Consider the following 12,612-nt stretch of genomic DNA (forward strand, 5'->3'; position numbering starts at 1 on the left):
TTGTCCCACGTGGGGCTGACAGTCTTAATCCCCACTTTAGAGGTGAGGTAACTGGGGCCCAGAGAAGTGAGGTGACCTGCCCAGGGTCACACAGCTGATAAGTGGCGGAGCCGGAATGAGAACCCACGTTCTAATAAGGCTCTGAAGGGTGGAGAGTGATTGTCTTTCAGATATGAGAGGGAGGGAGGCAGGACTTGGGTGAGAGGTTGGCGACGAGATAGACAGGATCGAGGCCCAGGGAGTTGGCTGGCGCTAGAGGAGCAAAGGGTGTGGTTTGGGCTGTAGGAGGAAAGCAGCGAGGTAAGGGAGGAGGGGGAAAGGTGATGGTGAGGAGTTTCTCTTTGATGCAGAGGTGGATGAGCAACCTCTGGAGGTTCTTGAGAAGAGGCAAAACGAGTACTGAACTTTGTTGTAGAAAAATGGTCCAGAGAGAAGTAAGGATTGGAGTGGGGAGAGACAGGAGGTAGGGAGGTCAACAAGGAGGCTGATATAGTAATTAATAATAAGAATAATGTTGGTATTGGTTAAGCACTTACTATGTGTCCCTGGGGGATACGAGGTGATCAGGTTGTCCCACGTGGGGCTCCCAGCGTTAATCCCCATTTTCCAGATGAGGTCACGGAGGCCCAGAGAAGTTAAGTGACTTGCCCAAAGTCACACAGCTGGCAAGCGGCGGAGCCCGGATTCGAACGCATGACCTCTGACTCCCCAGACCGGGCTCTCGCCACGGAGCCACGCTGCTTCTCATGGTGGGAAAGACTAAATCTTTGGATTAATATGGTAGCGCTAGGGCAGTAACAAAATAAGTGATCCATAAATATGGTTAAGAGTGAGAAGAGTAAAATGAAAAGACAGAACAACATGAAACAAGATAAAAGTACAAAGATGAACTAATCTTGTGGCAAAGGAGATCTGCAGGGGCCTTCTCAAATCTGTAGAGGCCTCCTGCAGCTGCTATTGTAATTCCTCAGTGCCCGGCAAGCAGAGGCCTGGCAAGTGATGATCCAGGGTTGCCCTGGTTTTGAGACCCTCGTCCTTTCAGATCATCCCCTACTGGGGTCAGAGGGATCTCTGGCAGGATTCCAGCCTGCATTTTCCATTCCTCGGTCTATTTAAAACACCCTGCATGGTGACCCCAGCCCCTTGTTGGTCTTCACCTTGCTTTTATTCTCGCAAAGATGTGTCTTGTGTTTGACTTCAATTTTCCACCTATTTGTTTCTTCCTATTACTCCACAGCTTTTTCCTTTGTGTGCCTCATTAGATAACTGTTCTCACTCATTCAGGAACACTTTCAATATTAATAAAAATAAGAATAATTGTGCTATTTGTCAGGCACTTACTATGTGCCAAGCACTGTATATGTCAAGGGGCTAAGGAGGAGGGAGAATGGGTATTGAACCCCCGTGGAATGGATGAGGGAACTTGGGCACAAAGAAGTTAAGTGACTTGACCGGTGTCCTGCAGCAGACAAATGTCAGAGCTGGGATTAGAACCCAGGGCCTCTGCGCTCTTTCCCCTAGGCCACACTGCTTCAAGGCACCACCCCACCACGTCGCCAAGATATCTTCTCCCAACCTTCTTCCTCTGCCTTTAACTGCTTATTCTTAGCCTTCCTCCAGAATCCTCCAGAGCTGCCAATCATTTGGTCAATCCATCGGTGGTATTTATTGGTCCTGGGAGAGTACAGTGCAACAGAATTGGTGGCCATGTTCCCTGCCCACAAGTTTACAGTCTAGAGGGGAAGGCAGGCATCACTGTAAATATTAATATTCATACATTACTGATGTGCCCGTCAGCACTCTAAGGCTGAGGGTAGGGTGAATTCCATGAGCTTAAAGGGAATAATAATAATAATAATAATGTTGGAATTTGTTAAGCGCTTACTATGTGCAGAGCACTGTTCTAAGCGCTGGGGTAGATACAAGGTCATCAGGTTGTCCCACGTGAGGCTCACAGTTAATTCCCATTTTACAGTCATTGAGTCATCGAGAAGTGAAGTGACTTGCCCACAATCACACAGCTGCCAAGTGGCAGAGCCGGGATTCGAACCCATGACCTCTGACTCCCAAGCCCGGGCTCTTTCCACTGAGCCCCGCTGCCTCTCTAGATCCAAGTTCATAGGTGATGCCGAAGGGAGAGGGAGTAAGGGAAAAGAAAGATTAATCAGGGAAGACCTTGGAGGAGATGTCAGAGCTAACTTTTCACATGCCTCTGGAAGTTTTTGCCTACCTGTGGGAGAAGACCAACCTTTTATACGAAAAAAACCAAAGGAGAAAATGAAAGCGGTCAGTTATTTTAAGGCAATGGAAAGCTCTGCTGTAGCTCACTTTGTATCGGTTTCAGTGTGATTATTTCAGGTGGGATACAGCGGCTGGGGCAGTTTCAGTCATTCAGTTGTATTTATTGAGCGCTTATTGCATGTGGAGCACTTTACTAAGCATTTGGGAGAGTGCAACACAAAATAAATAAAATAAAAATAGACACATTCCTTGCCCACAACAAGCTTAAAGTCTAAAGGGGGATACAGTCAGGAATATAAATAAATAAATTACAGATCCGTACATAAGTGCTGTGGGGCTGGGAGGCAGCGGGGAGGGGAGAGGTCACAGGGCTCTCTGTAAGTAAAGTGAAAAGAGGGAGGCAGGCTAACGCGAACTAATGAGATGCCAACCTTGTCTAGAGAAGCTGAAGTGCAGCTGGAACAGCAAAGTCAGGCTTCAGAAAACAGGCTTGTCTGCCTCTCGGGCCTTGCACAGAGTAATTTTCAGAGTCTAAAAACTACTCAGCCGTTCCCTCTGTTTTTTTAATTAACCTTCAGTGGCCTTGTCGTTTGGGAACTAATTCCCAACGTTGATTATCCTGAATGATATTAATTCCGCCATCACATTGGAATTTAGCATGGAAATCCATAGTCATAGCAACTATTATGGATTCAGCAGCTACTGAAAGGTAAGCATAGTTCTAGGTACTTGAAGAATCCACAGTGGACATAAAAGGCATCGTCCCTTACCTTGAGTCCCTTGGGCCCCAGGGGGGAAGAAACTAGACTTTGATGGACATTAAGACCGAGTAAATATGTATAATACTCTTATAGAAGCAGTGTGGCCTAGTGGAAAGAGAGCGAGCCTGAGAGTCAGAGGAACTGGGATCTAATCCCCTCCCCACCGCGTACCTGCTGGGTGACCGTGGGCAGGTCACCTAACTTCTCTGTGCATCAGTTCCTTCACCTGCAAAATGGGGATTCAGTATCTGTTCTCCCTCCTCCTTTGACCGGGAGCCCCCTGTAGCACCTAATTATCTTGTCTCTGTCCCAGTGCTTAGTACAGTCCTTGGCATACAGTGAGTGCTTTACGATTAATTATATACCTAACCAGTTGTCCTTCATATTCAAAGAAGAAAAGAAGATACCACTGAGAGCAAAATTCACCTTTAAGTTTGTGGGAGGCTGAAAAGATCAATGCGGAGCCCCTAATTCTGGCCGTGTTCTGCACCCAAAAAGTCTGTCCCTTGTTAGTATTGTCATGCTTAATATTTGCATCACTTGAGTTGTTTCCTCTTTGGCCTCCTTGTCTCTTTTTTGTTACAAAGCCTTTGCTCAGAAAGAACCACTTTTTTCTTCCTGGCAGTGTGCCATGCAGGTCTGCCCTCAGCAGTTGACTCCCAGTTTTCAGCTGGGATATGGCACTGTCTGAGGCTTTCTTCACCGTATCCTTAAAATGCTTTCTCTGCCCCCCTTAGCTTTTGGTTTCCCGGTTTCAGCCCTCGATTCGGCAGCTGAAAGGGTCTCATGAAGGCACTCATTCTACCCTCATGTCCTATCCAGTGTAGCTATGCTAAGGTGAGCTTAGCTTCAGCGACTGATTCCATTCCAGAACTTCCCGTTTGTGATCATGGCTTGCCCTTTGATATTGATTATGGTCCGTAAGTGACGCTGGTGAAAAATAATAGACATCAGCATAAAGTCGAAACCGCCAGGCGTGATCTCCCTAAAAGCTCCCCTCCTTCTCTCCATTTCCTCAACTCTCCCAATTTTCCCAGCAGTGCCCCCTCTGCCTGCACCTCTGACCCCATCCCTGCATACCTTTTTAAAACACTTGCTCCTATTCGCTTTTCTCTCCCCGACCACCATCTTCAAACATTCAGTTTCCAGTTGGCTTCTTCCCCACTGCTTTCTAATGTGCTCATGTATCCTTGTCTTAAAAAAAACAAGCCCCTTGACCTCCAGCTCCCTCCAGTCATCACCCCCTCCAACCATTCTTCTAGAAATGAGAGAGTTGTCTATGGCTGCTGTCTCCACTTTTTCTCCAATTCTCTCCTTGAGCCCCCTCCTACCTGGTTTCCGCCCCCTTCACTCTCCAGAAACACCCTTCCCTAAAGTAGCCAGTGACCTTTTCACCAAACCCGATGACCTCTACTCCATCCTAATCCTCCTAGGCCTCTCAGTGTGGCCTTCAACACTGCGGAACACCCCCTTCTCCTTGAAACATTATCCAGCTTTGGCTTCGCTGACCCTGTCTTCCCCTGGTTCTCCTCCTACGTCTCTTTTGCAGGCTCCTCCTCTGCCTCCTACCCTCCGACAGTGGGGGTACCTCAAGACTCAGTTCCGAGTCCCTTCCTATTCTCCATCTACACCTGCTTCCTTGGAGAACTCATTTGCTCTCATGGTTTTCACAGCCGCCTTTAAGCGTATGTTTCCTAAATGTACCTCTTCAGCTCTGACCTGTCTCCATCTCTACAGTTTCACATTTCCTTCTGTTTTCAGGATATCTCTATTGGATGTTCCGTTGATATCTCAAACTAAACGTGGCCAAAATAAAACTCGTCTTTGCACCCAAACCTTATCCTCCCCGTGTCTTTACCATCACTGTAAACAAAAAACAAACCAGCCAAAAACAGAGGGATACCGATCCAAACAGAAAGTTTGGTAAGAAACAGCTCTGTAATAACATGCTCTCTCTTCCTTCTGCACTGTCTATGCACTAGGATCTGGGCATTTGATATTCGCCCCACCCGCAACCCCATAGCACTTTTGTACTTAGTGGTTCTCCTGGTTCTCCTCTTACCTCTCTGGCCGGTCATTCTCCGTCTCCTTCGCTGGAGCCTCCTCCCCCTCCCATCCTTTAACTGTTAGAGTTCCTCAAGGGTCAGTTCTTGGCCCTCTTCTGTTCTCCATTTACACTCACTCCCTCGGTGAACTCATTCGCTGTCACGGCTTTGACTACCATCTCTACGCAGATGACACGCACATCTACATCTCCGCCCCTGTCCTCTCCCCCTCCCTTCGGGCTCGCATCTCCTCCCGCCTCCGGGACGTCTCCACCTGGATGTCGGCCCGCCACCTATAACTCAACATGAGCAAGACTGAGCTCCTCATCTTCCCTCCCAAACCCGGTCCTCTCCCAGACTTCTCTATCACCGTTGATGGCACGACCATTCTTCCCGTCTCTCAGGCCCGCAATCTCGGTGTCATCCTTGACTCATCTCTCTCGTTCACCCCACACATCCTATCCGTTACCAAGACCTGCCGGTTTCACCTCTACAATATCGCCAAGATCCGCCCTTTCCTCTCCACCCAGACGGCTACCTTACTGTTACGGGCTCTCGTTATATCCCGGCTAGACTACCGTGTCGGCCTTCTCTCTGACCTCCCTTCCTCCTCTCTCGCCCCGCTCCAGTCTATCCTTCACTCCGCTGCCCGGCTCATCTTCCCACAGAAACGATCTGGGCATGTCACTCCCTTTCTTAAACAACTCCAGTGGTTGCCTATCAACCTCCACTCCAAACAAAAACTCCTCACTCTAGGCTTCAAGGCTCTCCATCACCTTGCCCCTTCCTACCTCTCCTCCCTTCTCTCTTTCTACCGCCCACCCCGCAAGCTCCGCTCCTCTGCCGCCCACCTCCTCACCGTCCCTCGGTCTCGCCTATCCCGCCGTCGACCCCCGGGTCACGTCCTCCCGCAGTCTTGGAATGCCCTCCCTCCTCACCTCCGCCAAACTGATTCTCTTTCCCTCTTCAAAACCCTACTTAAAACTCACCTCCTCCAAGAGGCGTTCCCAGACTGAGCTCCTCTTCTCCCTCTACTCCCTCTGCCATCCCCCCTTTACCTCTCCACAGCTAAACCCTCATTTTCCCCTTTTCCCTCTGCTCCTCCACCTCTCCCTTCCCATCCCCACAGCACTGTACTCGTCCGCTCAACTGTATATATTTTTGTTACCCTATTTATTTTGTTAATGAATTGTACATCGCCTTGATTCTATTTAGTTGCCATTGTTTTTACGAGATGTTTTTCCCCTTGACTCTGTTTATTGCCATCGTTCTTGTCTGTCCGTCTCCCCCGATTAGACTGTAAGCCCGTCAAACGGCAGGGACTGTCTCTATCTGTTGCCGACTTGTTCATCCCAAGCGCTTAATACAGTGCTCTGCACATAGTAAGCGCTCAATAAATACTATTGAATGAATGAATGAATACATATCTAGAAATGATGTATTATAAATGATTTATTTATATTAATGTTTGTCTCCCCCACTAGGCTGTAGGCTTTTATGGGCAAGAAATGAGTCTGCTAATTCTGCTGTACTCTCCAAAGTGAATAGTACAGTACTCTGCACATCGTTAATGCTTGATAAATAGCTTGATTAATTGATCCCATGACTATGATTTTCTATCACCACATTGCTACTGGAAAGATATGGTTGCTTTAGATTTTCTCCACTGGTTTTACACCAAAAATGAGTAAAAGCTACAGAGCATTTCGACAGTCTCTTCAGGCCCCCTTTGTAGCTGGAGCTCTGCCTTCCTCCATTACATCTTCGGTTAGAAATCCCTATGGCCGTAAATAATGGGCTAAACTACAGGTTCGCCTGGTCTGCAGGAGGAATCAGATACCACGTGCAGGGTGGAGGAGGCAGTGGCACGGCAAAAATATTGATATTTGCATGTTCTGACTCAAGTTTATTTCAATTTGTAGACTATCTAAAGAGGAAAAATTAGACACTTAGGACATATCTCACGGCACCCACACAACACTCCCCTGTAACATTTTCTGAACATCAAACTATTGAGATAGCTGCTTGTACCAATGAAGTTAGATGAGTGAGCAGGTGATTTTGGAGTAGATAAAGGAATTGCTAAAATAGGGATAATAATTGTTAATTTAAGTATTCCGTGCACCGCTAAGGAAGGGCCGACAGCAGCTTAATAAATGCTTACCAGAGCTGTTGGTGGTTAACACCTAACACCTCCTCCCCTCGCAAGACTGGGACTTTTTCTCCTTAGTTACTGGTACCTGGATATTTGTTATTATTACGCAATCAAGTGTCAAGAGGACTGTAGAAAGTGCCTAGGAGAATATAACGTAATGGAGTTGGTAGACATGATTCTGGCCTTCAAGAGACAAGAATTAAAATAAATGACAAATAGTGGAACAGCAGAGTATAAAGATTTGTTCGTAAGCGCTTTGAGAATAAGAGAGGAGTGAGTATTAGAGTGCTTGAGAGGCACAGACCCATAATAATAATGTTGGTATTTGTTAAGCGCTTACTATGTGCAGAGCACTGTTCTAAGCACTGGGGTAGATACAGGGTAATCAGATTGTCCCACGTGGGGCTCACATTTTTAAATCCCCATTTTTACGGATGAGGTAACTGAGGCACAGAGAATAATAATAATAATAATAATAATGTTGGTATTTGTTAAGCGCTTACTATGTGCAGAGCACTGTTCTAAGCACTGGGGGAGATAAAGGGTACTCAGGTTGTCCCACGTGAGGTTCACAGTTAATCCCCATTTTACGGATGAGGTAACCGAGGCACAGAGAAGTTAAGTGACTTGCCCACAGTCACACAGCTGACAAGTGGCAGAGCTGGGATTCGAACCCATTACCTCTGACTCCCAAGAAGTTAAGTGACTTGCCCAAGGTCACACAGCAGACAAGCGGCGGAGCTGGGATTAGAACCCACGACCTCTGACGCCCAAACCCGGGCTCTTTCCACTGAGCCACGCTGCTTCTCATATGAATAAGATCATGGAAAAGGGAATTCACATAAGGTGGGGAAAGTCAGGGAAGGCTTTTTGGAGGAGATGTGATTTTAGAATGGCTTTGAAGATGGAGAGAGTGGTGGTCTGTCAGTTAAGGAGGGGGAGGGAGTTCCAAGCCAGAGGAAGGACCTGAGCAAGGTGGTTGACAGTGAGGGAGGTACAGTAAGTTGATGGGCATTGAAGGAGAGACGCGTAGAGGTGTGATGAGAGATGGTTGGTACAAGAGGGAGAACTGTTTCGAGTGCCTTAAAACCGTTGGTTAAGAGTTTCTGCTCCGCTGCTTGTCTGCTGTGTGACCTTGAGCAAGTCACTTAACTTCTCTGTGCCTCAGTTACCTCATCTGTAAAATGGGGGTTAAGACTGTGAGTCCCATGTGGGACATGGATTGTGCCCAATTACTTTGTATCTCCCCCAGCACTTAAAACACTTAGAACAAGCACATAGTAAGTGCTTAACAAATACCATATACATTCCCCCTGAGCCAGCTTTCCCCCTGAGCCAGCTGCCAGGAGAAGAGGGCCATCTTTAACCTACATGGGAACACTTTTTAAAAAAAAATTATGGTATTTGTCTTAATTTTACACCTGAGCTAAACACTTAGTACGGTCTACAAAATAAGGATTCAAAAATGCCATTAATTGATTGACTGATTAGACGGTCCGTGGAACTCACAGATACTTTTGCTCTGCTCCCCTTCCATCTGCTCTACCCTCAGTGGGATGAAACTTGAGATTGGCCATGGTTAATTTCTCTCCGCTTGGCCCTGACAGGTTCGTCAGCTCATTTTTGCTCATCGCCCACTTCCTTCTCTGTGGCCCTGACTTGTTCCTTTCGCCCTTCCCACCTTCCCAACCCTGTAGCATTGATGAACATACCTGTAATTTTATTTGTTTGTCTGTCTCCCCCCGCCTCTGGGCCGCAAGCTCGTTGTGAGCAGGGAATGTCACTGTTTATTGTTGCGATGTACTTTCCCAAGCATTTAGTACAGGGCTCTGCACACATTAAGCGCCCAATAAATGCGATTAAATGAATTAATGAATGCCACGCAATCTGCCAGCCATTCTATGCAGAGATTATTAATGCAGAGTTAATCAATCATTGGTGTTTAGTGGATGCTTACTAAGCACTTAGGTCCTCCCCCTCTAAACTGTAAGCTCACTGTGGGCAGGGAATGTCCATTTATGGGGAAGCAGCGTGGCTCAGTGGAAAGAGCCTGGGCTTCGGAGTCAGAGGTCATGGGTTCGACTCCCGGCTCTGCCACTTGTCAGCTGTGTGACTGTGGGCAAGTCACTTCACTTCCAACCAACATTATTATTATTATTTATTGTTATACTGTACTCTCCCAAGTGCTTAGTACATTGTTCTGCACATGGTCAGCTCTCAAGAAATAAGACTGACTGACTGACTGGTACAGTACAGTAGAGTTGGTAGACACCATTCATTCATTCAACTCATTCAATCGTATTTATTGAGTGCTTAGTATGTACAGAGCACTGTGCTAAGCGCTTGGAAAGTACAGTTGGACAACAGATAGAGACAATCCCTGCCCAACAACAGGCTCACGGTCTAAAAGGGGGAGACAGACAACAAAACAAATAGGCATCAATACCACAATCCCTGCCCACAAAGACCTTACAGTCTAGCTGGGGAGACAGAGGTTGAAATAAATTACAGAGAGGGAAAGTGGCAGAGTGTAAGTGCCGAGGGCCAGGATCAAAATGCTTAGAGGGCTCCTGGAGGAAAGGCAGTAGTTTTCCCCGTCACTTTGCCTGGCCGCAGCAGAGGGAAGCCAGAAACCTGCAGCGTCGTCTTACATCCCAAATGGGAGAGGCCCGTGAAGTGGATGTAGCGCATGCTGCAGGCCAGGCCCAGGGCAAGCTGGGAGCAGAGCCCCAGAAACTGCGATGGGAGATGGCAGACTCCCAGAGGAATGGTAGAGCCATCTGGTGAAGAGACAACTTCCCATCTATCGCAACACCTGCCGCTTCCCGGTCTGGCACAGCGTGGGTCTCCCTGTGGCCCAAACTGGCCCAACTCATTACCTCTTTCTCCTGCAGTGTTAGCTCTGCCTTTGCCAGTGACGGCTCTCTCCGTCAATGCCCTCCCATTCCCTCTAGACTGAAAGCTCATTACGGATAGGGTAGGGTAGCCAACTCCGTACCAAGGCCGTAACTTTGGCATTATCCTCGACTCCTCTCTCTCATTCAACCCAGATATTCACTCTCTTCCCCTCTTCAAGGCCCTACTGAGAGCTCACCTCCTCCAAGAGGCCATCCCAGACTGAGCTTCCCCTTTTCCCTCTGCTCCCTCTGCTCCCTCTCTGCTCCCCCTTCACCTTCCCTCAGCTAAGCTCCCTTTCCCCCCTTTCCCTCTGTTCTTCCCCCTCTCCCATCCCCTCCCCTCAGCACTGTGCTCGTTTGTATAGATTTTTATTACCCTATTCATTTTGTTAATGAGGTGTAAATCCCCTTGATTCTATTTATCGTGATTATGTTGTCTCATTTTTGTCCGTCTCCCCGATTAGACTGTGAGCCCGTCATTGGGCAGGGATTGTCTCTATTTTGTTGCCGAATTATACATTCCAAGCGCTTAGTACCGTGCTAGGCACATAGTTAGCACTCAATAAATACTACTGAATGAATGAATGAATGAATGAATGAATGAAATCCTGTCAGTCCCATCTTCACAACACTGCTAAACTCTGCCCTTTCCTCTCCATCCAAACTGCTGCCAAGTTAATCCAAGCACTTAACCTATCCCACCTTGATTACCGGTTTGGCCTCCTTGCTGACCTCCCAACCTCCTGTCTCTCCCCACTTCAGCCATATTTCACTCTGCTGCCCGGAATATTTTTCTGCAAAATCGTTCAGACCATGTTTCCCCCCTCCTCAAGAATTTCCAGCGATTGTCCATCCAACTCTACATCAAACAGAAACTCCTCACCTTTGTCTCTAAAGCAGTCAGACACCTTTCCCCCTCCTACCTCACCATACTACTCTCCTACTACAACCCAGCTCTCACTTTGCTGTTCTAATGCTAAATTTCTCAGTGTAACTCGATCTCATCTCTCTCGCCACCGACCTCTTGCCCGCATCCTGCCTCTGGCCTGGAACGCCCTCCCTCCTCGGATCCAACAAACGAAGCCATATTGAAGGCACATCTCCTCCAAGAGGCCTTCTCTAGCCTAAGCCCTCTTTGCCTTTTCTTCGGCTCCCTTCTGTGTCTCCCTGACTTGCTCCCTTTATTCATCCCCCCTCCCATCCCCACAGCATATCTGTAATTTATTTATTTGTCTTAATGTCTCTCCCCCCTCTAGACTGTAAGTTTGTCGTGGGCAGGGAATATGTCTATTATATATTGTACTCTCCCAGGCGCTGAGTACAGCGTTCCGCACAAAGTGCTCAATAAGTATGATTGTTGTACTCTCCAAAGCATTTAGTACAGTGCTCTGCACACTGTAAGCACTCAATAAGTACCATTGATTGATTGTTTGACTGATTCCCTCCAGGAACACCACTGCGACGCCCATTCAGTGGTACTTTGAGGATGGAGCTGGCTCTTCCTCACAGGCCTCTCAGAGAAACCACTCGACACCATGGCAGAAGCCAATGGGACCGGAGACAAATTCTCCGGGCACTTCTTCCAGCCCCGCCTTCCTACTGCAGCCCCGGGGTTTATCGTCGTTACCCGAACGTGTCCAATCGTACTAATCCCATCCGTGCTTCCGCTGCAGATTCTCCCGGAGTCCCTCCGAGTGCCAACGCGCACCATCTGTTTAGAGGATTCAGTTTTGTGGCCTCAAGCTTGGTCCAGGAGCCCTCCCAAGCCGATCTGCACAGAGTCAGCGTCCACCCAATTGTGCAGGTGAGTGGTGGAGGTCTGTGAACCGAAGGCCACGGGTGTGCATGACCAATCCCCAGGTTGCTCTGCCTCTCTGACCAGCTTCATGGACCGCCCCCCACTCTAGCGCAGAGGGGGGAGGGGTTCTGCTGCTTCTTTGCCCACTCCTTCCCCCGACACAGCTGCTTAACCTTTATTCTGCTCACACTTTCCCGGCTTGTTAATAAAATCCTCCTTCATAGCAGGCTACTAAAGAAATCCTTCCTTGGCCTTGTTTAGGAAAAGGAGGGGAAATCGTATTGCACTACTAGTCTAGGAACGATTACTTGTGTCAGGTAATCTACCTCCTCCTGTGGAAAAGTGGAGCATTAGAATCAAGGCGCAGTGCTCTGCGGCTGGTTGGTTTTCTTCTTATTAATCATCGTCTTGCATCAGAATGCGCCTCAGCCAACAAAATGTTAAGCATCATCAGGAAGAAGAGGATAGAAAATAAAGGGCTTTATTCTGCCACGAGGACTGGGCAACCATAGTAAACCCTCACCGGAGATACAAATTCAGAATGCCGCATCTTGGAAAGGAAATACGACAAGTATTGAGTGTATGGAGAAGGGCAACCAGGATGATCGGGGGATGGCTGAGCTTTCAAATGAGAAAAAGCTGAAAAGTAGTACTCTTCAGCCTGGAAAGACATCAACCGTATTTATTGAGGGCCTTCTCTGTGCAGAGCACTATT

General features: G+C 47.8%; 1 protein-coding gene across 2 annotated transcripts in view; it reads left to right on the top strand.

Moving 5' to 3' along the window:
- Positions 1–12,612, top strand: part of RPS6KA2 (ribosomal protein S6 kinase A2) — a 432,811-nt gene that overhangs the window by 371,234 nt on the left and 48,965 nt on the right. For both annotated transcript variants that reach the window (XM_029049085.2, XM_029049086.2), the window contains one exon: positions 11,773–11,903. In XM_029049085.2, coding sequence (XP_028904918.1) covers positions 11,773–11,903 — 131 coding nt within the window. The remainder of the gene's footprint in view (positions 1–11,772; positions 11,904–12,612) is intronic.

The sequence above is a fragment of the Ornithorhynchus anatinus genome, chromosome 21 (genome assembly GCF_004115215.2).
Source record: "Ornithorhynchus anatinus isolate Pmale09 chromosome 21, mOrnAna1.pri.v4, whole genome shotgun sequence".
NCBI classification, from domain to species: Eukaryota; Metazoa; Chordata; class Mammalia; order Monotremata; family Ornithorhynchidae; genus Ornithorhynchus; species Ornithorhynchus anatinus.